General features: G+C 39.0%; 1 protein-coding gene across 3 annotated transcripts in view; it reads right to left on the bottom strand.

Annotated features, from left to right (window-relative positions):
* The window catches only part of COL14A1 (collagen type XIV alpha 1 chain), a 219,744-nt gene that overhangs the window by 151,030 nt on the left and 40,897 nt on the right, over nt 1-27,817 (bottom strand). For all 3 annotated transcript variants that reach the window (XM_066379414.1, XM_066379415.1, XM_066379416.1), the window contains exons 6-13: nt 15,350-15,505; nt 14,179-14,298; nt 12,482-12,646; nt 9,531-9,692; nt 6,651-6,802; nt 5,396-5,525; nt 3,706-3,851; nt 522-651 (exon numbers count right to left, since the gene is read on the bottom strand). In XM_066379414.1, coding sequence (XP_066235511.1) covers nt 522-651; nt 3,706-3,851; nt 5,396-5,525; nt 6,651-6,802; nt 9,531-9,692; nt 12,482-12,646; nt 14,179-14,298; nt 15,350-15,505 — 1,161 coding nt within the window. The remainder of the gene's footprint in view (nt 1-521; nt 652-3,705; nt 3,852-5,395; nt 5,526-6,650; nt 6,803-9,530; nt 9,693-12,481; nt 12,647-14,178; nt 14,299-15,349; nt 15,506-27,817) is intronic.

Below are 27,817 nucleotides of genomic sequence, written 5' to 3'. Positions count from 1 at the left end.
CTCTGATTCCAAAGCTCATGTTCTTCCTCCTACATCCTGATCTAGCCTTTGGGTTCAGACGAAGATGTTGGTGGCTAAAGGGTGCCAAAGTTCAGTTCTGGAGTCCGTATGACATAATCTACTGCTCACAAGACTCAGGGGGTATTCCAAAATGAATAGGAAGCTATAAAATATTCCCTGATTTTTGTGAGCAGTATAAGACTAGAATACATTTCTTTCCCCTAAATAAAGTATACATTTTCTTTTTAATTAAAAAAATTTTTTTTTAATTATTAGACATTTACATAATTTCAGAAGTGATCCTCCTAATAAGTCTAGTATCCACCTGGCCCTGCACACAGTCATTACAATGTTATTAACAATCTTCCCTGTGCTGTACTTTACATCTCAAAATACACATTTCCTTAAGTTACAATTGTAACTTAAGGGGCTTCGACCTAAACCGGCACTTCCAACTCAGAATCCCAATGTTGATCTGGGTGTCTATTACAGCATCTCATCGGAATGACAGAACTGCTCACATGTTGTTTCTTGTCCCGAAACAGGATCGCTGGCCTCTTCTCCAAACATAGCATAAACTGTAACTGTGTATTCCGTATTGGGCAACAGCCCACGCAATTCAATATCGGTGTGGGTCTCTCCGATTTTCATCTGAAAAGAACACATGTTATCAGATTGTGAGCCAACTGTGCTGTTATTCATGCTGATCAGAGTGGGACTGGATAAAGGTGAGATTTCGCAGAATAAAACTGTCTCTTCACCACCCCTTCATCAAACACGCTTCCGCCATAATTTGTTTGTCGTCACATCATTTTATATTAGAAACAGATGCTACAGGACCATATAAAACTAAATATACCCGTGCATGCTCTTTCAGGATAACTCTTCACATCTGTCCAAGTGGTAACGGCAGCAAGAATAACAGGGCTGAATATTTGGTCCCCAGAAGAGTGTGGGCAGAACTGAATCAGAAATGTTCTCTAGAAAGTGTGCTAGCTCCAGGCCAGCGTGCTGGAGGCGGTGCCAATGGGCATCTTTCCCCACTTGGCTAATTCTAACCAGTCGCTTGGCTGGATGCCCGGCCTTTGCTTCCAACCCGACAGAGCTGGACCAGTTCTGTTGCCCAGTTCAACAAAGGGACTGTTCACCTGGATTGCAAGTCTTTTCCAGGATTCAGAAGACATCAACTCACCCTGGTGCCCAAGTTGGCAATTTGCTTTTTGATTCTGGGATGGTTTTTATGACACTTAGAGTCAAGCTTAGCCAAGATTTTCAGTTGTGTAGCAACTGACAGCCACATAACAGGAAGGTTTTATTTTTGTTTTTGGAAGAAAGAAAAATGTCTCCATAGACAATGTCCAGTCACACAACTTCCTGTGTTATTATTGTCAAATTAAAGATTTTAATTTTGAGACATCTCTACATAGACAATATAAATGTAGAGTAAATACTATAATACACCCTTATGTAGCCATCACTCAAATTTAATAAATGTCAACACTTTGTCATATCGACTTCAGATCTGGTTTTTAAAAGAACTAATATATTCGGATAAAACTAAAATTCTCTCTCATTCTTTCTGTTCTCTATCTCTACCCTAATGTTGAGGTAAATCTTATTGAACCATTTTTTTACTTCTACATACATACGTATATATCTATAAATAATATATGTATGTTTAACAACATATGTAAATGGAACTATAACAACATAATATTTTCACAATTTTTTTTCTCTTTCAATATTATCTTTTAAGATTTATCCATGTTGATACACAGGGATAGGTCTGACATTATATAATTCCTTTATGGTATTCTTTTGTATAAATATGCCTCTCTTTCCCATTTCTCTGTTGATGAATGTCAGTTAGTTTTAATATTTTGTTCTGAACAAGTCCCTGCATTAAAAAAAATCCTTGCAGAATGTTTCCCTATGATAAATACTTCAAAAACTACACATGTATTTAACTTGATAAAACATTTCAAATTATTCTCCTAGGCAACTGTACAATTTACATGAGTGACTGTTTCCCCACATGCTCACTAATCAGTAGTATTAACAGATTTAAAATGTTTCCTCAGTGATTGGGTAGGAACCAGCACCCCCTCTTTTTCATTTGTCTCTTTCCTGGTGAAGCTGAGCATCTTTCCGACATCATTGTGTCCTTTCTGTCAAAATCATTCAAATCAGCATTAAATCCAAATGGATAAAAGCTGTCTAAACGTTGCAAATAAAAGAACACGTCACCAGTGCTCTGATCTTGACACACTCAGATTCACCACATGTTTGGCCCTATCATCTCTGTCACCAGAAGGAGATTTTAGACAATATTAAAGAGTCAAGCTCTGAACTCCCACTCTTGTCCATCTGTAGTCAGGACACTTCCAAGTGTCACAGACACTTCCTCTTTATTCCTTGAACATCTATATTTTAGAAATTGTTTCCTGTAAATTAAAAGTGAGGGCTAACATAAAACATTCAAGAGTCAAAGTTTCATCACTTAAAATGGAATAAGCACACACACAAAAAATCCATATCAAGGAGATATATTTGTCTACCTCATAAATTAGTAAAAAAATACCATATTCCCCCATGTATAAGATGCTCCCATGTATAAGACGCACCTTAATATTGGGGCCTGAAATTTGAAAAACAAAATGTACTACATAAAGTTATTGAACTCAAGTTTTATTCATCATAAAATTCATACAGCTCCTCATTACTGTCAAAACTCCCATCTGTTAGCTGGTCTTCATCTGTGTCTGATGACAAATCACTGTCTTCAACAATGAGCGCAAAAACAAGAGTGAAAAAGCAGGAAAAAAATCTACAACCACTGTATAAGATGCACCCAGTTCTTAGACACCAAATTTTTAGGGGAAGGGTGCATCTTATACTGGGGGAAGTATGGTAATTTAAGTCAGTGTACGTAGGGGGAACAGTCACTAGTGAACCGTGTATAGAAACGTAAAGTATGTAGAACTTCTCTAGAGTCACTCAGTAATCTTAGTGTAATAATCGACGTACCCTTTGAAAACAGAAAGCCTATCTAGGTCTTTATCCTAGGGAAATAACCAGACAACTATACAAAGTCATATTCTAGAAATGGTCACAAAAGCATATTTACCCAGAAAATTATCTAAATGTCCAATAACATGAGATTATTTGAACATGATTTGGTACAAAACAATAATGGTCTACTGTAAAGATGTTTCAAGTGACTATAAAATATTATTTAATGGTATGGAAAGATAGTCAGAGTCAACAAAATGAAAACAGAAAAGCACAAAACCATTCTCATTGGCTGTGGTCAAAATGCACTGGAAAAATTTGACTCTAAGTAAATATGAATAATCTGCTACCTTTAGGTGGTGGGAATAAAAGTGACTTTTCCTCTTGCTTCATGTGAATTTTCTAAATTGTATACCTTAAGTTTTTTTTTTTTTTTATTTTTTTATTTTTTTTATTTTATTTATTCATTTTTAGAGAGGAGAGAGAGAGAAAGGAGGAGCTGGAAGCATCAACTCCCATATGTGCCTTGACCAGGCAAGCCCAGGGTTTTGAACCGGCAACCTTAGTGTTTCCAGGTTGACGCCTTATCCACTGAGCCACCACAGATCAGGCTATACCTTAAGTTTTTATAGAAAAAAGCCTATTTTAAGGAAGTCAAAGTTTCTAGGACTCTAGTGGGCAGCAGGTGGTTACCTCTTTTTCATCCCCGGCCAGACCCTCCGTGAGAGGGGCGTAGAGGACCAGGTAGCCCGATGCCCCGGCCACCGCATTCCATCTCGCTCTCAGGCTGCTCTCGGTCACATCGTACAGTTCAAGGTCGGAAGCCATGGGTAAAGCAACTGCAAGAGGACAGGACTTTCTTTTCATGTCCAGCCATTACCAAGGGGCTTTCTTATTTCAAAGTATCCATATGGTACTTAAGTAAACATTGCCTATTTTTCAGATCATTTCCATCCTTAAATCTGGTCACACAGCCTTCTGGGAGGGTAAACACAGTGAATGCTTAAAGCAGGAACAACATCTTCTAGTGTCTTCTACGCCCCTGCAGGGATGGGTGCCTTGCTCTGGGAGCCCGTCAAGAGCGAGAAGACTATTCTAACCATTGTTTTATGTTCATCACCAAACAGGGTCTGACATGCAGCAGCCATTAAAAATAGTTGTTAGATCACTTATTAATGACGGAATGGGCGGCGGGATGAACAAACAAATGAATAAATACTCACTGCCACACTCAATAAAGGGCAGTGACGAGACATGACAAAGTAGCAATAAGCTTGAGAAAAATGGAATAATCAAGAAATACGACTGGCCGTATTTGAGAGCTAGAGAGAGAGGGATTAAGGATAAATGACGAGCTACTGGCTTTACCAAGGCCAATGAGGAGTAGGAAATGGTTTTTCAAACACACGCCAGTCCTCCCCACTCTGGCTCTGCCTGCTTTTCCGACCACAATGGCAAGTTCAGCACTTGGTTCCCACGTGCAGCTCTCTGTCACACATGGATGGAAGTGCCTGTAACACTTCATGGCACTGATTTGTCTGCATGTCTTTAGTCTTCATTCCCTCCCTTACTTAAGACAAATACTTGCTTCGGGGCAGAAATTGTTGCTAAAATACTTCTGCAAAGAGGGAGGATAAACACCTGCCTTATACATCTTGTCAGAGATTAACCTAACAGTGTATCAGACAGGAATGTGATCATCATAACACCTGGCACATGGTTAGTGCTGTCGCTAATTTTGCTAGTTTTATTGGAGGCAGAGGTTTTAAACCAACTCCACATACTGCCTAGTGTGTAACAGGACCTCAATTCATGTTTGAAATAACTAAATGAGCAGGTAATCGTGTTTTTTAAGAGCATCTTTTCCCAGGATTTTGTGTGTGTGTGTGTGTGTGTGTGTGTGTGTGTGTGTGTGTGTGTGTGTGTGTGTCATGATTATACTCAGGTAAGAAATTACTAGTATTCAGGAGCTTATTTTAATTACAATGAAATAGATAATAAAAATAGATGAAACAGAATTGCCTTCTAATTCCTCCAGGCAGGAGAGCTACAAAGTTTCTTTTCTACTTCTACTGATGCATTCAAGCTCAGTACTTAGTACATAATAGGCGTTCACTAAATATTTGTTTATTAAATAAATACCTGTGTGTTGCACCCTTCACCACCAAGGTTGCTCCCTCCTAAACATACCAGAGTTTTACAGTATCCCTATAAACAAGCTGCGGCTAGAGCGTGGTCCAGTCTGGCACGCAACATGACAGCTATTTCCTAGGAATCTGATTCAGGATGTCCAGGAACCCCACCTGAGCAGAATTCCCGTTTAGGGAAGGTCGCCTGAGCCGTGCGGCGCACAGGCAGAGGCGGGGTGGAATCCAGTACGTACGTGTGGTCTCCGTTCCCCGCAGGCCCTCGCTGGCGGTGTGAGAGTACACGGCAAAGACCGCCACCTGGTACTCAGTCAGAGACATCAAGTTCTTCAGCACTGTGGAGGACACGCTTCCATCCACCACCACCTGTGCAAAGGACAGTTCAGGAATGAGAGTATGAAACATCCCACACGCGGAATTAAAATAAAAAACCGGAAATGTCTCCAGCAAGAACACGTCATGACATATCTTCTTATTTGTGCCACACCCTCTTTCCACTGTGGCAGTCGATCCTTCTTGAATTCTTGCATGAAGTGAGGCACCTTTTGTGGGACGTGTCCGAAAATCCCTTATTAATTCCTATCTAATGGAAATTGTGTCATTCTCATCCTAATCGCATCCACTTAATAACTGTTAATGTAATATTTGTCCATGTGGCTTTGGGAAGCATTTAAAAGGTTTATTAGTCATGAAAGAGAGAGAAGCGTTGGAAACAGTATGATTTTTTTTTTTTTTTTAGTCCAGATGGTTTATTTCATGATCTACTCACTTCTCTAACACTTAAAAATGATAGTTCCCCCCATAACACGGAAGAAAATTGTGTAACCTGCTGAGGTTAATCAGGGGTTAGAATAATAAAAGGCTGGCATTTTTAAAAGAGAGAGAGATTCCATCACATGTTAAACATATTCCCTGTGAACTGCTGTAGCAAAGGTAGGAACGGGGAAGAAGGCAATCATCTGGCAGCGTGCATTCTCCTGTGATGGCCCGCCCTGGAAGAGGCCAGCTCCAGATGTTGTCTTATGGCTTCTCCATCACACTAATCTCCACAGACGGCCAGGAAATCCCAAGCCCTGGAGGAGGGCTATCTGACCTCGTGATTCTGAACACACAGACTTCATTAAGTCAGAAAGTTCAGACCACTCTCAAAGTAGAAAGAATAGATGACTGAAAGCAAAAGGCAGTTCTGGCCAGATAATTAACTACTGGTTTCTTGTGCCTTAGAATTCATTCATTTCTATGAAGAAAAACAAGTCAACATACGTTGTGCTAAAAACAGACACATGACCAGTTCTGAGGATTATTTGATGGAGACAAGGAGAAAAGATGTAAATAAATGACACGGACACGTGGAAAATTATTAAAGCCGAATAACTTTAAAAGTTTGTGACAGAGTAACCTCCTCATACATCCATTTCTGTCTTCGCCTCACAACTGCAGAAGACTTGAAAAAATGAAAATAATGGTTTGAAAATATTATCTCCATATTACCTCGTCTGGTTTTCCACCCCTGGTCGGATAATACACCACTCTGTATTTTTCCACCTTGCCTGGGGCTTGAGTCCAGTTCACCATAAAGCTCCTGGCGGTGACTTCAGAGGTAATCAATTCCGTAGGCGGCCCAATGGTGGCATGGGCCAAGGCTAAATTAAAGAAACACATGACATGAACCTTTTGCCCAAAGTTATTTCTTATGAATCTAGGAAACCCCAGTAGTCAGAAATGACTATTGATTGTTAGGCTGCCTCTAAGATTTTCATCTCTAGATAAGTTGATTCTGTCTGTTATTCACTCCTACATTTGCTCCTTGAAGCATTTCTGTGTCTATTAAGTACCAATCCCTATGCTAAATTCTGAGAATACAAACTTAAATAAGATAGCGTCTTTGATGCTAAAGAACTTGCTTAGAGAAATCGCTATAGAATAGTAAGAAAGAAAAACAGTATTAATTGAGCATGTGGATATCAGCAGGTACTCTTCTAAGCTCATTACATGTATTATTTTATGTAATTCTCAGTGATTACTGTTATTCTTCCCATTTCATAGGTGGGAAAACCTAAGCACAATGGACTTAAAGAACTCACCCAAGTCTTAAAATTAGTATCAGAGCTGAGATAATAATACTCCAGCTTCTTGATACAGTGTGTCGTTAAGCCTCAGAAGGTACAGTAGCTATACTGAAGACTTCAGTTCAACAAATGGCCAATATCTCAGAGTAAGAAGAGAAGGAAAAGCAGCTAACATACTGAATGCCCACTGTGAGCTAGACACTATGTAAGCACTTTGTGTCTTATAAATGTTAAAGCAAATGATTCTACAAAAGAGTTGGGATGTGTCAAGTTCAGGGTCCTTGAACTTTAGAATTTCTTATCCTCTAGGGGCACTTACTCAGGGGACTTTAGTAGCCGTAATACTGGGGGAGAGGGGAAGGAACAGAGTTATTGAGCACTAGCTATGACCAGGTACTATATTACATGCTTTATCAGCAACCACATGTAGAGATTTGTTGTATGTATGTATGTGTGTGTGTGTGGGGGGGGGGGGGACTGGGTTCTAAAGTACACTCATTAAGAAAGCAGAGCCCTGGCCAGTTAGCTCAGTCAGTTAAGAGCGTCGTCCCAAAACAAATTGTGAGTTTGATTTCCATCAGGGGATCAACAAAAAAATGCATGATTGAGTGGAACAACAAATGCTTCCCTTCCTCCTCCCCTCTCTCTCCCTTCGTCTCTCTGTTTCTCTAAAAATCAATAAAAATTAAGCCCTGGCCAGATAGCTCGGTTGGTTAAGTGTTGTCCAAGAGCACAGAGGTTGCTGGTTCAATTGCCTGGTAGGGCATATACAGGAGCAGCTTGGTGTTCCTGACTCTCTCTCTCTCTTTCCCTGTCCCCTCTCTAAAAAAATAAAAAAATAAAAAAAAAATTAGAGGCTTAGAGAAAACTGTTGAAGAACTACTGCTTGGCTGCCCAACCCAGTCCCTCATTAAAAATTAAAAATTTTTGCTCTGCAGAAAACCTTGTTAAAAACATGAAAAGACAAGCTACATATTGGGAGAAAATATTAACAAACCACATAACCAAAAAATAATTAGTATCTGGACTATAAATAAAGAGTTTTCAAAAATTCACTATTAAAAACTAAACACAATAAAACAAAATCAAAAGAAGCCCAACTAGTAAATGGGCAAAAGACATGAACTGACATTTCACCAAAGAGCATGTTACAGATGCAAAATAAGCACATGAAAAGGCGTTCCACTTCTTGGCCATCTGGGAAATGTGAATGAAAACCACAAGGAGCTATCCCTACACACTTTTCAAAATGGCTGAAATAAAAAATCGCAGCTACCATAAATGTTGGTGACAACACAAAGAAACGATCACCCATGTATTGCTGGTGGGAATGTCGAATGTTATGGTCGCCTTGGAAAATAGCGTGGCAGTTTTTATAACTAAAATTACACTAACTGAAACAGAATACTACAATATGATACAGCAATTGCCTTCCTGGATTTTATCCCAGAGAAATAAAAATGTTTGTTCCCACAAGAACTTATACATGACTGTTCATAGCAGCTTAATTTGCAACAAAGAGTAGAAACAACCCCTGTCTTTCAGTGTGTGAATGGGTAAATAAACTGTGGTATACCCATATCCATCCCGTGGAATACGACACAGCAATGAAAAGGAAAGAGCTATCAATACATGCAACACCTTGATAGAATCTCCAGGGAATTACTCTGAGTAAAGAAAGACAATCCCCAAAGGTTACATACTATACAGTATAATCCCATTTACATAATATCTTCAAAACAAAAAATATTTAGATATGGAGGACCGATCAGCGGTTGTCAGGAATTCAGAAGGGGTTGGGGAAGGAAGAGAAGTGAATGCAGCTATGAAGGACCACCGGAGTGATATTTGTGGTGTTGGAAATGCTCTGCGTCGTGGCTCTGTCAATGCCCACGCCCTGCCCATGATATCGTAGTACGGTCTTGAAATACGTACTATTGAGGGAAACATGAAGTGTACATGATCTCTCTCTACATTATTTTTTACAACTATGTAAACGGAAAATTATTTCAAAATCCAGAGTTCAATTAAAGGAAACAAACATGATGGTCTAAATACAATACTGTGGAGAAAATTATCTAGCGGTTAAAGCCTTCCTCCCTCATACCCCCACCACCACCCCGCCACACAAAGCCACCAATATACCCCCGTGTCTACTCTGATGATTCACTTCCCAGGAGAATCAAGGACTGGACTTCGAAAGTCAATGTGAAAGATGGTAAGAATCCTCATAACCCATGACAGACTATCGCTCAGGTGATACCCATGTGCACAGAGTGACTGCTCTCTGCCATTCGTTTACCTTTGATCTCCCTGTCTTGCTCCTCCACCCGTAAGCAGACAGTCCTGGTCAGACTCTCCACCACCGTGTGCATCAGGTCAAACTCGGCCACGTTGTACACGTGAGTGCTGTCCGGCTCAGAGGCGATCTCCTGCAGTTCATTCTCATCCGCATTCTTGACCCCTTGCATTGAGAACAACAAGAAGGGCTGTGAATTCCATGCTTCATTTTTAAAAGCAACGGCAGGGTTCCCAATGTGAGCCCCTCAGTGTCTACTGCGATCAAAGCACCTGCCCCTTTAAAGATGCCCATCCCTCCCATCTGATGCTTTTTAAAAGTCACCTTCAGAATCATATTTAAATGGCTTATCTTAATTTCCTTCAATATGTCTTAACAGGAAGATGTATGGATAAAACTAACTTTTGTCTTCCTTGAATATTGCAGAAGCAATAGTAATTAAACCAGTATTCAGAAGGATCAAAATTACAGGTTTAAAAATTCTATAAAACAAGTTTATTTAAATGGAAAGATACTGCTCAAATAAAAATAATATATAATAGTTATTAGTAATCTTATTATCTTATCAAGAGACAGCTTGGGAAAAAATGTTTAACATACTCAAATACAATCGCCTGGCTAATAATCATTGCAAATAGGGAAGCTCTGGTTCTTCCACAATATTTACTGAATTCCTTGACTATGGGTCAAGTGCAATGCTGGGGGTTTGGAATACAGTGGGGAGTAGAGTGATACCAAAAAAAATTCAAAAAACCTCGGTCCCCATGCAACCTCTCCAGTCTCTGTCTTAGCAGTGAATGCTAACACTCAGAGTGTGCAGAGCCCCAAGTACTCAGTGTTTTATGTATATTATATATTAACTTAACATCTAATCCTTACAACCGATCCTAGAAGTTCGGCACAATTGTTTCTCCTGTTTTACAGATGAGTAAACCGATGCACAGAGAGGTTAATTAACTTGCTCAAGGAAACACAACCAAGAAGTGTCTAGATCCAGAGTCCTCTGCTCTTTACCACAATGTCATGCTCCCTCTTAGGAGACTACACATTAAAATGACTAAATATTTACAACTGGAAATGGAAACAGACAAAAGGAGGGCTCAGGGTTGGGTTTTCTGGGTGTGGCAGGAGACGTCTCTGCCCCAGGCCCCAACGAGCAAGGAGCAGTTCAATCCTCCAAGGGTGTTCAAAGGGGTCCCACGGAAGCCAGGAAGAGAGATTACACCTGGGGCAGCATGAATTACTTCTTAGATGCCTGGCTGTGCTACTTAATTCATCTTGTGCCTCAGCAAACACACTGAGTAACAAAGCATTGGTTGTCTCTCGACTATTTGCTTTAGGGGGTCATAGGATAATAAATACTACTGGTTTTCAGGTAATTTCCCCCCCCAAAAAAAGTCCAAATCACATCTGAATTCACTTAAAGCTTTGTTTAAAAACTCATCCATTCATTATTAACAAGACCAGAAAATCGAGAGTAAACACATGAATTAATCCCCCATTAGTTTACGTCTTCTGAAGGGATTTTCTTTGTTGGAGGAAAGGATTGTGAAATAGAAAATGAAAACTGCATCCATCTCTCTGATGTTTCTTGCCTGAAGGACTTCTACAATAGCTTCTAAACGCACAGTTGGATCTAGGTCCACAATAACACAATAACATTAGAGCATGCTAAAGCGATGAGCTTAACCTCGGTGATGCTTTCGCATGGCTTTTAGTTAAAACCAACAAGTTTGAATTTATATAAAACTGTTCGAGGAATATATATATATATAATGCATAATTTCTCATTTTTATATTTTCAAACAAAACAGCGTGTCACTGCTTTGGACGGAGAGGAGACAGTCCTCAGGACTGGGAAGAGATTTGTTTTGCAAGGACTTGTCCCTCCTGCTTCCTGTGCCTCCGCACCTACCACAATGCCTGGCACAACGCAAATAAGCGCATGCTTCTTGAATGAAACACTCTGTAAACCACATTTTGATAGCAAATCTAGAATTGGACCAGAGGTACTGTGTCTTGTTCCAGGGTTTGTTTCTGTTTTGTCGGTCTCTACTAACTAGAAGACCTTCCTACTGCCAAAGGAAATATAAACATTTTAATCAAGAGCAAAACTGCATCATCGAGATATTTTGCAGTTATTCTGCATGTGGGCCGTAGACATATCATTTTCCACATAAATAATACCTTAACCCTAGATGGGTAGGTCGATGGATAGAGCACTGTCCCAGCCCCTTGAGGTCATGGGTTCGATCCCCATCAGAGCACATGTGAAATGCAACCAATGAGTGCACAGCTGGGTGGAACAGCAAGTTGATGTTTCTCAGTCTCACTTCTTCTTCTTCTCCTTCTCCTTCTCCTTCTCCTTCTCCTTCTCCTTCTCCTTCTCCTTCTCCTTCTCCTTCTCCTCCTCCTCCTCCTCCTCCTCCTCCTCCTCCTCCTCCTCCTCCTCCTTCTCCTTCTTCTTCCTTCTTCTTCTTCTTCTTCTTCTTCTTCTTCTTCTTCTTCTTCTTCTTCTTCTCTCTCTCTCTCTCTCTCTCTTTCCCTGTCTCTCCTTCCTCCCAACCCCCCTTCTCAAATCAATGGAAAAAACAAAAGAATGATACCTTAAAAAGAGTTTCAGAAAAATAATACTGCATATCTGGAACTTGGTCCTTTCTTTACATAGCGGCAGGACCTTAATTACTTGAAAGCGATGAATTCTACACCATATACTACCAAAAAAGAGATACTAAAGAGAAAAATCTTGACTAATAAAAGGTAACAAGAATAAATCTAACCATTGCACTTTATGCTTTTCACATTTGATGTGTGGTAACTGACCCAGAGGTCCTCACACTATAGAGTGCCTGACAGTCTCCTCTGGCTTTCAATGAAGTGCACTTTGCATGACATTGTGTAAGTGGCTCTGTGTCTGCACCCTTTGTGGAAACAGGACTGGATAGAACACATACCTATGGCAAACAGTTCTACACCAGATTCACGAAGGTTTCTGGATGGCGGGATAATATCATCCTGGGACTTCCCGTCTGTGATCAGAATACCAATTTTGGATACCCCAGTTCTTGCTCCTGCTTCTGGCTTAAAGCTATTTTCAAAAATGTAATTCAAAGCAAGACCTGGAATGAAATAAGGAAAAATAAACACCAACCAACCACTTCTAATAAAATACTTTCCGATCCTGCAGAATGTAACCACAAGATGAGAAACTTATTAAAGAAATTGTGATTAGATGCAAACTTTCATCTTCATTTTTATAAACATTCTCTTCCTCGAAAGATCAGATGAAAAACTAAAATCTACTAGAAGAGAGGTAATAAAGATAACTGAATACTGCCCCATTTCAGAAACCAGCATTTATAAAGAACACCGAATTCATGGCCAATGGACATTGACAGATCTGTGCATGAGAAAATTCATACCTTTATAATTTAGAATAAGAAAGAATGCCCACACAATAGTGACTGTTCCTATTATCACTACACTTTCACTTTTGCTAATCATGGTCCCAAGAACCAGAAATTCTTTCTGACTCTCTTTTTTAGGTAGTGGGGGGGGGGGGAGGGCATATCTTAAAGAATAATTGAGCTCCCATCTCTTGAGTGTGACACTTTTCACCAAGAAAGAAAATAAAAAGAAGACTCTATAATATTATAGGATTTGTGTTAAATAATTTTTTTGTTGTATTAACAACAAAAAAAAAAAACCAACCATTTGGTTATGCCTCAACTTGGCAAAGCAACTGTCAGGATTTCAGCAGTTTTCTTAAAATTTAATAACAGCATCTATGTTTTGACTGAAAAAGTACATCGTACACTTGTGGAAGGAAGTAGCAAGCAGTAAGGTTAAAACCTGGTATAACCTTTTGTGGCTGGGAGAATTATCATCTAAATATTCTTCCATCCTTTATTTATCAAAATGATCAGTCAGTCAGTCAAAGATCCACAAATAATTTCTTGATTACCGATTGCAGAACAAAGGCCAAGCAGATACCTTCACTGAATGCAAGGTAAGAACTTGCTTTGACTCACTGACAGGTGAAAAGAGAGGAAGGAGAAAGTACTCACAAAGGTTAAGACAGTGACTGAATGTTGTCAGCTTCAGAAACAGGTCCATTTTTTTCTAGGTCAACCAAGTCCTTTCTGGGACAGTATATCCATGTGGAAGGAGATGTCTAGGTTCTAACTCCTAACGCTGAGTTTGAGAAAAGACCTGATGAAGAACCTTACATGAGTGGTCCCCAACCCCCGGGCCACGGACCAGTACCGGTCCATGGGCCATTTGGTACCAGTCAGCAGAGAAAGAATAAATAACTTACATTATTTCCGTTTTATTTATATTTAAGTCTGAATAATGTTTTATTTTTTTTAAATGACCAGATTCCCTCTGTTACATCTGTCTAAGACTCACTCTTAACACTTGTCTCGGTCACATGATACATTTATCCGTCCCACCCTAAAGGCCGGTCCGTGAAAATATTTTCTGACATTAAACCGGTCCATGGTCCAAAAAAGGTTGGGGACCACTGCCCTTAGATACTAGCTTTGTTTTGAAAAATACTCCGCTAAGTCTTACAAAGAGGCAGACTGAAGAAATAAAACTATTCTTCTGCAAAATACATTGCTAAACGTGTGGACTAAACAAGACATACCTGTTAGTGTATTTCCACCCTTGTATGGTAGATTTCGGACGGCTTCAATCACCTCATCTTTTGTGCTAAAGGCATTCAAATGCCATTCTATTCTGGGGTCACCACTATACTGTGCAAGACCTGGAAAACAAAGATAAGAAAGCCCACTGAGAAATGATGGGTTGTATGTAACTCAGAGGTCTAGTGGACTAGTTGAGAAGTTAGAACGCTGAAGGGCCAAGTTCTTGCAGAACATCTTTCTCTGACTCCCTCTGCAATTTCAAGAAGGATTCCCAGAGAGAGGTGGCGGGGAGGGGAGGATTCCTGGCATTAATTTAAAAAATTAATCCGGAGAATTAATAATCTGGGGGCTGAGGAAATGTATCTATTTTCTAGCTCTTTAAAAGTGACCACCTAATTAGGTACTTAGCGTGTTTCCTAAATATCTGATTATGTTCATAGATAAAAGGTCTAGATTTATGCGTTGGTTTTTATTCTCAAAGAAAAGAGTTGCCTTAATGGGTATTTAAAAGTAAAACTAGAAGACTTTTTGTAATAAAGTGAACATGTTGCTTGAAGATTTAAAATGTTTTTTATTTGCTTTTTATCTCAGCAAGATTTAATTTGGCAAAACTATTTCCAATTTCCTTTTTTTTTTTTTGTATAATGTTTCACTACATTGAACTGTTTCCTTTAAAAGAAAACTTTTATCTGATAAATTCTTAAGCCAACTCTAACTTGGAAAATATTATTGCCTGTCCTGTGGTGGCGCAGTGGATAAAGCATCCACCTGGAATGCTGAGGTCACGGGTTCGAAACCCTGGGCTTGCCCGGTCAAGGCACAGATGAGAAGCAATCAATGAACAACAAAAATGAAGCAACTATGAGTTGATGCTTCTCACTCCCCCACCCTTTGCTCTCTCTCCTCTCTGCAAAATGAATAAATATTATCATTATTAGGCAGAGAAGATTTTGACTTCCGGATAATTAAAATGTGTTCAATAATTAATTGAGTGACAGTGTCATAGCAAAATTAATATTTATTGATCCAAACTTACACCTCAGGGGAACACCACTATAGTTGACCCTATAATTCTGAAAGCAGCTTTGTAAAGAGTGTTTGAAATTTCTTGAGAAGTTCTCCCAAAGTTTCCCATTGACAGTGGACTGTTATTAATTGCAGAAGGTGTACCAATGCGCGTCTTGTCTGAGCCCACGTCGAATGCCGTCACCAGGTTTTCCAAGAAAAGCCGAACCAGTCTGAAGTTGAATCTTCCAATGCTCCATGAGCCATCAACCAGGATGACAATATCCGCAATTGCTGGAGTTTGACAGAAAAACTTCACTTCTGCAAAGTACAAACCAGAAAAGCACCCATGTTACCATTGGAACTTCGAAAAGAGTGAGTCTATCTTAACGCCTTTCAAATAACTTAGTACTAAGACTACAATAAAGTTCCCATTAAGGCAACCGTATTTTTATAACTCTTCCCTTAACTGCGTTTTCGCTGGGCAGAAATCGTGGTCACGGTTGGCGGCAGAGCCAGTGCCCTGGAAAGGCAGCGAAGCCCTGGCGGGCTCATACCGTGCTGGCAGCTCAAGGCTCGGGCGTATTTTAGAAAGCAACGTCTGTGCAGAATCATTCAGCTTTGGGCTTCAGCCTGCGGATTCTTTCCAGGAAAGATCTTAGCAACGCCCGTGTGAGAGAGCAAGCAGGGATGGGGAAGGTGGCAAGCAGGCAGAGGCGGCCCTCCTGCTCTGATAAGTGATTTGGAGGGAGGAGCAGGAGAGGAGAGCAAATGTCAGGCCACACATCCAGCCTGAGGAAGGCACACGGACCTCTGCTGAAGTAGGAAGGGTTTGTGGAAGAAGAGAATCGGAAAGGGCCCAAGAATATCTCCAAATTCAAAATCTTGTGCTCACAGCAGTCCCCCTTATCCATGGGGGATACATTCCAAGATCCCCCAGTGGATGCCTGATACCTTGAATAATACCCACCCATGTATGTGTTTGTGTGTGTGTATGTATATGTATGTATACACACACATATATACACATACATATGTATACACATACACACACACATATACACATACACACATATACACATATGTATATACACATACATACACACATATATGTGTGTATGTCTATATGTGTGAGTACATATATAGATAAGATATATACATATATATACACACACACACACACACACTATGTTTTTTTCCTATTCATACATACCTATGATAAAGTTTATGACTTCTTTCTCTTTGACATGTCCTAACTGCCAGCACCACTACTTTTGTGCTTTGGGGCCACTTTTAAGTCAAATAAGGGGGATCTTATTTGACACAAGCACTGCGATACAATGACAGTTGGTATGACACCCTCGACGGCTAAGCAACTAAGAGGCGGGAAGAGTATACAGTGTGGGTATGCTGGACAAAGGGATGGTTCATGGCCTGAGCAGGGTGGGTCGGGGTAACGTAGGACGGTTACGCAGAACAGCACTGTACGGGCGAGGGGGATGCATTCGAGGCAACACCAGAATCTATGTAAACACAATAAATTAAAATCAATTATAAAAAGACTTGTGAATTGTTTATTTCTGGAATTTTCCATCTAATATTTTCAGTCCACAGTTGACCACACTGATCATGGGCAGGTGCCAAGGGCAGACAGCTGGGTTTGCAACAAGGCAGGAGGCTGTCTGGTACACAGGGGAGGTCTGTGTTTGACTAGGTGAAAACCACCACTTGCATTCATGCAGAGCCAAGAATTCTTCATGTGTTTAAGAATCCTTAAAAAGTGCATGGTACTGTTAGCACCTTTAGGAGCGTTCCTTCATACTGTAGTTTGTGCTTCTAAAAAGAATGATTAACTTTGCTGACTTTCCCTATGAGGAACAGAGATCGTGAATTGTATGTGTTTGTGTCTAGTCAACTTCTGGAAATGACCCAGCAAATCCCTAGTTTGCTTTCTAACACTAACATGACCATAAAACAATATTTGAAAATACAGTTTATGGAATGAAAAACGAAATATAGAAGTACTAAAAAATACACTGAATATATTTTTTCCTGGGGGAAAAGTAGTTGAATTACTATGGTTGGGCTAGGTAATTTAATATATATCTCTGTACCTAGCAGGCCACGCTTTGCTAAAAAGATCTTGTTTTTTTCCCTCCAGACATAAATATATGCCTGGAATCTTTAGATCCTTCTAGCAGATGGGATAAAGATGTATTTGCCAATGAACTGCTCAGATACTCATATGGAAACTATACAGGACAGCTCAACCCAAATTTGATATATTATGTTTTGGGGCACCAAATCTCCCTTCTTTAATAACCAAAGACAAAACCACCTCCAACTTAGGATTCAATCCTATTCTACCAGACTGAAATATTCTAAAACAGGATACATACTGCAAGAAATCGTGGAATAGAAATGTATTTGTTTTTTGAAAATAATCAGAAAAATTGAAGTCTTACGAAGCTTTAAGAATCTATTTCTCTCAGTTTTGATGGGGAAACTTGCCTCAAATGGAGAGTAGTTTTCTTTCTCCTCCGAAACTATTGGGAATATTATTTGACTTTTTTGTTTGGGAACATTAAAGTCTTAGAAAAGGAACAATCTCACTCTGTTTCGAATAAAACTATGAAAGCAGGTATTTTCTATTTAAAAGTGTTTCCAGTAAAAATGTTTTGTCTAATTAGTTTATTCAAGTCATTTTGACTTGGAAATATAAATTCTATATAGCTCCAAAGTAAGATGTAAAATTAATTGACTATAAATTAGAAGATTGATACATTTAATTATATTAAAATTTAAATGTTGTTCATCAAAAAAACACCTTAAGAAAAATAAAAAGATAAGTTTCAATTGGAGGAAGGCATATACAATATAAAAAGTTAAAACAGAATTAGTATCAAGAATATATTAAAAAGCTATGAATAAAAACTTCAGAGAATAAGAAATATCTATCTATCTATATCTATCTATATTGCCAAAAAATCAATGAAGAGAATTTTAATTACATTGGTGATCACAGAATAAAAAATCAAGGTCACAATGATATACAATTTGTGCTCATTTGACTGGAAATCAAAGACATAAATAAATAAATGGAGCTGTGTAATATGGCCATGGATTGTAAGACTAAATATAGTAGAGATGTTAATTACCCACAAATTCATCTATGGGTTTAATGTGATTCCTATTAAACCTCGAAAAGGTTTTTATAAAAAAGATACAGACAGACTGATTCTAAAATTTATAAGGGAAGGCACAGACCCTAGAATAGCTGAAGCAATTAAAGAATAAAGTGGAGGAAACATTGTATCAGATATTTAGCTTATTAACTCTACAGGTATGGTAATCAGTAGACTGGTATTTCAGAAGCATAGGCACAGACATCAATGGAAAAGAATAGGAAAAACAAAACAGACCCATATAAACATGCTCAACTATATGATTTAAAATCTAAATATAATTTTAGACAAATGTGCAAAAATACTTCAACAGATGGTGCTGGAACAATTGGATAGTCATGGAAACAAACAAACAAACTTGACCTAAACTTTGTACCTTATATCAAAATTAATTCAAAGTGGATCATCTACATCAATGAAATAAGTAAAACTATGAAACTTTTAGAAAAAAAAAAAAGAAGAAGAAAATCTTTGGAATGTAGGGCTAGACAAAGGGTTCTTAAAATTGGCACCAAAGTACAAACCCATAAAAAGAAAAGTTGGAAAATTGGACTTTATCAAAATGAAATACTTTTGCCCTGTAAAAGGTCATATGAAGAAGATGGCAAGACAAGCAAGACAAGCGACAAACTGGGGAAAATATAGATTTGCAGAGCACACATCCGACGAAGGATTAGTATATAGAATACATAAAGAACTCTCAAACTCACAAGTCAATAAAACCAAAGAATTCAAGCAGAAAATGGGTAAAAGACTTGACCAGCTCTTTCATCGAAGATAACACACAGATGGCAAGTGAACACATGGAAAGATGTTCAACATCATTAACCACCGGGAAAATGCAAATTAAAACCACAGTGACTCTTCACCATATGTACCTATCAAAGTAGCTCAAATAAAACCTAGTGATAACAGCAAATGCTGGCAAGTATGCATAGAAGTTGGATCACTCACACACTGCTCAATGGATTATAAAATGCCCCTCTGGAAACAATTTGGCAGTTTCTTTTAAAAGTAATACATAAAATTACCATACAACCTAAACAATTGCACTCTTGGACACTGATTCCGGAGAAATAAAAACTTACACTCACACACACAAACTATACACAAATGTTCATAGCGGTTTTATTTATAATAGCCAAAAGCTTAAATTAGTCCAGATGTCCCTCAACAGGTTAATGGTTAAACAAATTGTGGTACATTCACAGCATGTACTACTTACTACTCAGTAATAAAAAGGAAAGAGCTACTGACATACGCAACCTGGATGAATGTGCCAGGCTCCTCTACCACCAGAGGCAGACAATGGTCACACACTTGCGGCAAGAGGCTGTGTTAAAGCTGCTATGCTTGAGTTCAATAATCACACATTTCAAACGTGACTCCAGCTGCTATAGTGAACCTTTTAGGAAATATATTCAAATTTTTACTAAATTTGGGATATAGTCAAATGTTTTTTTTTAAAATAAGAGCTCAGATTCAGCACTGATGACAATATATCCTTTCACTGGCAAATATATTACCCACTTCAGCATCCTTAAATGGAGAGAGGTCAGTCAGCAAGAATTAAGTATCTTAAAGTGTATCAAGGAACCGAGTGGTGAAAAACTAGACACACCCTGGAGCCCAGGTGACTGTTGTATAAAACTCAGCAACCAAATGTAATTTAAGACTGCATTTAAAAGGAATAAGCACATATGTTATTATTGTTAAAAACAATATTTCATTATTCGTATTTTAAAGAAAGTAAACATTCTTTTTTTACCTCATTCTTGTTCTTAAAATTAAAGCAAAGAAGCAGAGAAAGTGACTTCTTGAACTATATTTTAATTAAGCTCTTGGCTTAACATGGTCTTTATCTATAATACAATTCCCAAAATATACTCAGTGTTTAAAAAATAAAGCTAAGCGGTTGACTGTCATCAAAGGAAAGCACCCAACAGAGAGCTAGATCACAAACATTGTAACACTTTGATGTTACAGGTAAAATCAGAAGGGACTATTCCCATCATACGCTATACCTTCTGGAGGTGCGTGATGAGGAGGCATGGGAAAGCTAACAATATGCTAATAGTCTCTCTCTGAAAGCCATGCACATCGTTACATTTGACCTTACCCAGCCCTTCTTCTCACTTCTATATCTGTACCTGGTTTGTTGTGCTAACGCTGGACTCGTGGTTTATTTCCCCTTCTATCTCCCTGACCAGACTTAACTCCTTGAGAGGTAAAAGAAATTTGTGTTTTAACTTTTTATTCCCTTTGTCTAGCTCAGCTCTTGGCATATAGTTCATCAATGAATGTGAACGACACTGAATCGTGCTGTTAAAGAACAACTCCTCTTTCCACATAATTCATCCATCTGTCCAGCAGGGCGCTAGAGAAATGAACCATGATGGCGGAATTAAACGTGGTCCTGGGGGAGGCCCCCACCTCCTCCACTGCCACACTGGGAACATGGATTACAGAGATTTAGGAACCAGGGAGATTGTATCAGGTTGCCTGTCTTCCTTGATTTTTCCAATTTTGCTGGAGGCACAACTGAATGAAAGGCGAGCACGTGCTGTTTTTAGTCAGACTATTTTAATATGCAATCAGAAAAATCTCACAATCATTTTCACCAGCTTTAGTCTGACTCATATAGTGGCTTTGCATTTTTTTTTTCTAGGCCACTAGCAAATACCTAGGCATACCATTCATTAACCAAGACATCTGAAGGAAGAGGGTGGTCACGGAACAATTTTTCACTTAATCTCCCATGAGGTTAAGTTTAAGTTTTCAAACAGAGTTCACTTTCAAGATTGGCTTTAGCTGTATCACTGGATTTCTAAAGTTAATATTATTTTACATTTTCCAAAAGGTTAATGGTTCTGAAAGGGTTTCCCAATAAATTGTTTTACTCTAATACAACATTCTTATGGACAATGTTAATTGTTCTCATTTTTCAGAAAATGAAACTGAGGTTCAGAGAGCCAAGCGAACAGCTTAGTGGTTACTGGCCGAGCCTGAACTGGATGTCAGGTCTTCTAAATGTTTGGTCCAATGTGACTTTTCCATCATCCCATGCTGTCACGACCATAGAAGATGTGCTCACATAATGCAGCATGGATGGCCATTAGTTATCTGTTGTATTAATGTTACAATCTGTCCATCTAGCAGACGGGCGGCCGCAGGAGGCTGATTTCAGTCGTATTTGGAGCTCATATTAATCAGAATGAACTTAGTGTTCATTTAGTCCCATCTTGGGGGACACGTACCTTTCAAAGTCTCCCTGACAGATGACTACCTAATCTAAAACAGCACTTCCCATCCCCTCACTTCTTATTCTGTTTTATTTTTCTTTCCAGATCTTCTTATTTCCTAGAAATACACTATATATAGTGATGATGAATTGCATGTGTCAACTGGACTAGTCCGTGTGGTGCCCGGACATCTGGTCAAACTTTCTGCTGAGTGTGTCTGTCTTTCTAGATGACATTAACATTTGTCTCTGTAGACTGAGTAAAGCAGACTGACCTCCCTCATCCAGCAGACTGAGGACCTGAACAGAACAAAGAGGCTGAGCAAAAGGGATCGGCTCCTGCCTGGCTGCCTTGAGTTGGAACACTGGACTCAAACTGAAACACTGGCTCTTCTTGAATATGGATCCTGCCAGTTTTCAGACTGGAACTTACACCATGGGCTCTCCTGGGTCTCCAGCTTGCTGACTGCAAATCTGAGGACTTCCTATAGCCTCTGTAATCGCATAGGCAATTCCTGACAATAAATCTTTTCATAGATATATGTGGATCCTGTGTCCATAGGGAGAAACCTGACAAACACATATATCGATAGTAACTTATGTATGGACTCTGACGGACACTTTTATTGCTTTCTTTTCTACAATAATGAAAAAGCCTACCATTTAATGACTGCTTTCATCAGACGCTTTTGCATAAGTCTTTTCCATTTAAGCCTGATATGAATTCTGTAAGATATATGTTCTTCTCACTCAGTTGAAAAAAAAAATGGTTAAGTAACTAGAAAGGTTAAATAACCTGCCTATCATCACATACAGGACAGGGAGAAAAGCTGGAATTCAGATCGAGAACTGACTCCGTAGCCTGAACCACTTAGCTATTGAGATATTCAACTGCTGTCACAGAAGAGAAGTACTGGAAAGGAAAGAAGGGAGAAAGGGACGGAGGGAGAGAGGGGAAGATAGGGAAAAGGGGGGAGGAAAGCAAGAAAGGAAAAGGGGGAGGGAGGGAAAGAAGGAGGGAAAGAAAAAGGGGGAGGGAGGGAAAGAAGGAGGGAAGAAGGGAAGAAAGATTACCAAACCTTGCAACTAGAGATAGCCTGAATCAAAGTCACATTCACTTGCACTATATCCAACCTGGGATAAGTTACACCATGACAACTTGCAAGCACGAGGCACCCAATCCCTGAACCACAGTCAAAAGAACATTGCAGTTGTCGCTCAGAGCCCTGCACCTCAGGAGTAACTGACAATTCTGTAAACATCACATTTCTCCTCTGCTCATAAGCTGCAAGGAACCTGAAGAGGACATGACACCTGTCTTCAAATACCAAAGGGGCTGTCATACAGAAGGGGGATTAAGGGTGTTCTGTATGCCCACAAAGAGACATGTTTCCAACTCAAGTCAGAAAGAACTTGCTAACAATCAAGATTTCCATAGACCACAGACTTAAAAGACAGTGAGAATTTTGTCAATAAAAGCAGATACTGGTCAACCCTTCGATGGCATGGTTGAAGAGCCTCAACCATCTTCTCAACTGATCAAACCACATGGCTCCCAAACTACTTTCCAATTCTAAATTTGAAAACTGTTCCTCCCCTCCCTCACCTACCAAGTTAAGCCTAAACTATTCACCGTGCTCTTTGGGCTCTCCAGAATTCAGCTCTACTTGACCTGTTCGTGTTTATTTCTCACTCCATCGGAGTGCAATCTCTCTTCTTCCCCCAAACAACATTCCCATCTCTGAGACCTCTGCTTCTGAGTCCGTCTTCATTTCCTTTACCATCTCTTCATTTCTATACTGTTTGCAGGGGTCTCCAAACTTTTTACACAGGGGGCCAGTTCACTGTCCCTCAGACCATTGGAGGGCTGCCACATACAGTGGTCCTCTCACTGACCACCAATGAAAGAGGTGCCCCTTCCAGAAGTGCAGTGGGGGCTGGATAAATGGCCTCAGGGGGCCGCATTGCAGCCCGCAGGCCATAGTTTGGGGACGCCTGCGAGTCTAAACTCTACCTACCACAATGTAAGATACCTAAAATGGGTTTTACTTCCTTCAAAAATAGATGATCCTTTTGAAATACTTTTACATCAAGTTTTCTCTAAAATTGTATTTGTATAATTCTCTGTTTCTTTTCTGATGATCACAAGTTCATGCTAATCCAAGGGAGGGTACTTAGCCTAACCACCACTAGTTAAAAATAAAACCTCCTCGTCTCCAAGAGCCAGTGTATTACATTACCAATTATTTTCAGCTCTGTACATGGACCTACATGATTTGACTCTATGTCTACCTTGGTTGCTCAAGGTGATTTTTCTGAAAAGAAAAAAAAAAGAAAAATAAAGAAAAGAAAATGCAACAATTCAATCATCCTTTTTACTCCAATTTATCAATAACTAAAAGATCCTGCCATTCTGCAGTTTCTAAGGTTGAAACACCTTCTCAATTTGACACCAACAGTCAGCCCTGCAGGTATAGAAACAAGATGTTTAACGGAAAATTCTTAGACAAGAGAAAGGTAATAACCAGACGAGCCCAAGCATACCTGTGGGGGGACAGGCTCCAGCCAAAATCTATCACAGTGCCCCTAGTGGGGAAGTATTGGATTGAAAAGAGAAAAAAGGGATGCTACAAGTTCTTCTAAAAATGAAGACATGTGCAAATTTATTTAAAGAAGAGCTACAATTTCTTACCCCTGGAGAATTCACAGGTAAAAAAGTTTGTTGGAAGCTAACAAAAAAGGTGTCAAAATCCTTTAAAGCTGACTTATCAAGACAGGTGGGGGGGCAAGAGAAGACTGGGGGTCTGTTGCTATTCCCTTGCCCTCTGGGAAATCTTGTCATTTTAAGCACAGGTACAATGCACTTTGCAAAAGTTCAATGATTATTTTCTGAATGACTGATTCTGTCTCATGTGCTTTTGAATTCCTGAAAACATATATTATCATGCTTCAACATCAAGGTAAAAACAGAAACCTACTTCTGCATTTTCAATAATAAAAACATTCTTTTCATAAAAACAGTCATTCTTAATTTTCTCCAAGGGACTCTGAACCTTACCCTTTGAGTCTAAAACACGCCAAATCCAAATATTCAACAAATAGCTACCGGTAATGTAAGACATTCCGCTGCATTCTATATGCTAATCTTTTCTCTTTGAAAATAAGACATTAAAAAAAAGTAGAAAAGAGGGTGGTAACTGACAGCTCTAAGTCCCAGGTGTGTCATATACAGATGTGATAGCATCTGTTCCTCACAACCCTGGCTGCTCATTTTGACTATTGTGCTCCTTTTGCTAATGAGAAAATTGGGACGTAGAAAGGTTAATATGCCTAACGTTGCATAGCTTGGTAAAAAGCAAGAAAAGATTTCATTCCAAGAGATGTTTGAGCATAAAACAAACAAACAAACAAACAAACAAAAACTTGTGCTCTGTATACTAATCCACACTAATCTCAATAAATAACCAAGAAAGAGAGAGAGAGAGAGAGAGAGAGAGAGAGAAGAAAAAAGAAAAGTGCAATAGGAGAAGAAATAAAATATCTTGAAGAAAATGTTAGTTTTCATTCTCTTAAACTTTGGGCTGGAAAGCAATTCCTAGGGTCTTCTGATTTTCTCCTCTGAGTATGGTTACCCAGACCTCAGGGACCTACCATGTGTCTAATGCCTTGACCACGAGAGACTATCTTCGCAATTGCTCTGTGCTTCTATGAAGCATTATGGGCTGTCTGAGGGACAGAAGGGAGGAGAAACAGGCCCAGAGTTATATCATAGTTTTTCTTCTATACACTTGTGTCAGATCAGGGCTTCTCAACCTTTCTTTTTAAATTAACAAATTAATTTCTTTTTTCCCTTAAACACGTCACTGATGTATTGAGTGTGCTGAACTTGCCAAACTTCTCGGTCCTTTTTTTAAATTAATAAATTAAATGAATTAACATCACTTTTGAAAAGCAGTGGTTTGAAGAACAGACTACACAGAGCTAGCTCTCCATTACTTAGAGGTACTTTTACAAGTACTTTTACTCCTCCTTGGTCCCATTTTGTCTTTTAAAATCTCATCTTTGACTTCGGTGTTCTACAGCTTCGCCACCATGGTTCTGGGTGGGGTCATCTTTTTATTTAGGCTCAGAACTCTGTATGTTCTATTTGGTGCCATTTCAAACTTACCTATTCTTCTATGTAGGCTCTCATTGTTTTCATCTCTTGTTTTGAATATTTCTGTGACTTTAATAATGTTACCATTTGTTTTATAGTGTTCATGTAATCATTTCATAATTAAAATTCATGGGATTCTGACACCACCATTTTTGTGACTTCTGACTAATTGAAAGTTTGGATAATGAATTCTTTCTTGACATTATTTTATCTGTGGCGATCTAGAATTTGAGCTAAGCATATATTCCTCAAATACGATTTCATGATTGCTTCAGCTAGGCACCCTACTTTTTACCAACTTAAGCCACTTTTATATTAATTCCTTGAATGGAAGAATCGCAGAGCATTCACAGAGTGCAAATTTGCATGTCTAATCGAAATGTGGCACAGGTCCATGGTTGTGAATTCTCAGGGAGATATTTTCCCCTCGAAGGACACAGGCATAGGGAGAGGGGCTTTCTCGAATTCTCCCTGTGCTGATGAGCAGAGATATTCTAGTTCACCCTAGTGTTGTTGCTGGAACTCCATATCAACTGTCTAGATAACAGTAATTATAACAGTAAAGGGAATAATAAGGAAGAGGAGAATTAAGAAATAGTAGTAGTAGGAAGAAGAAGACAAAGAAGAGGAGGAAGAGGAAGAGGACGAATCCTTATAGAAGGAAGAGGAAGATGACAAACCTTTATAGACATCAATTTAAACCTGTTAATGCATGAATCCCAGCCCACAACTTAACCTCAATGTCCAGTTGATGACTGGACCCAACCCCTTCCCTCTCTCCTCTGAGAGTCAGGATCTACCTACCAGCAGCAACCTGCTAAATCTGCCCCCATTTCCCTGTGCATTAGCTACTCTTCTGACTCCTGCGTTTCCAACATTAACATTCCCACCACTGCCATTTCTGTTGAACTGAACTCACAGTTCTAGGTTCGGCACATTTAAGACCCAGAATAACTAGGAGAAAAGGTAGTAAAATTTCAAATTGATCTCTTAATCATAAGCCACAAGCCATAAAAATATTTATGGGAAATAAGCAATGTCAGTAAGTAAAAATACACCCTGAGAATAATCACATGCCCTGACTGTGCTCAACCGTAACAAATATACACAATTCAGAACTGACTGTTCTCTAAGACAAGGCACTGGGAACATGTGCTGAGTCCGTGCTAGACTACGTCCGTTTCATGAGGGTGAATCCTGCCTACTGTGATCATCAGGAGGTGTCTAATTCAGTGCTTAGCACTAAGAGGGAGTCTCCAAACCTTCTCTATGCATTTATGTTAAATCAATGACATAAAAAATTGGTCTCTTACATTAATTCATGTCAACTATACATTGTAATGTTAATAACAAATATTTAATTATCACAACTAACTTTCAGGAGTTCTCATATTTCATCAGGTAAAAAAATCAAATATGGGAATGTGAGAAGTAGGATCCTTTGAATGTTTATATGTGAGAGTATATCTCATGCAGTTCTTATTGGAACTACCAAAAACAGACCAGCTGTCCTCAGAAAAGCATGAATTATTCAGTTCATCAAGTGATTCTGTTCCAACACATTCAAAAGCAAGGATCAGCCAACTTTTTCTGAAAAGAGCAAGATAAAAAATATCGTAGGCAGGTCATATGATATCTGTTTCATCTGCTCAACTCTGATATTGTGAAAGCAGCTCTAGATAAAATGTAAATTAATGGGCTTAGCTATGTTCCACTCAAACTTTTAGAAAATAGAAGACTGTTCTTGACCAGTGGGCCATAGTTTGCCATGCCCTTGAAAGGATCATTTAAACTCATCTCATTTTTTTCCCAGAAAAGGAAAACATTGTGACGCTACCCTTATCTTCTCATTGTAGAAAATGAAAATAGATAAATAAATATTACATTATAAAAAAGTACATCAGAGATCTTAATTGGAAAATCATTGAAAAGAAAATAGAAGGGAAATTTTATCCTACTTTTCCTCTCTGTCTCAATCCTTCTCAATCAGAATCTTCATTCCTATGCAAACAGCAGAAATAACTGGAGAAAACTGTTTAGACAGCAAAAGA

Source organism: Saccopteryx leptura, chromosome 3 (assembly GCF_036850995.1).
Source record: "Saccopteryx leptura isolate mSacLep1 chromosome 3, mSacLep1_pri_phased_curated, whole genome shotgun sequence".
Lineage (NCBI taxonomy): Eukaryota > Metazoa > Chordata > Mammalia > Chiroptera > Emballonuridae > Saccopteryx > Saccopteryx leptura.
The sequence above is the reverse complement of the archived record's forward strand: the minus strand, read 5'-3'. Positions and strand labels throughout refer to the sequence as shown.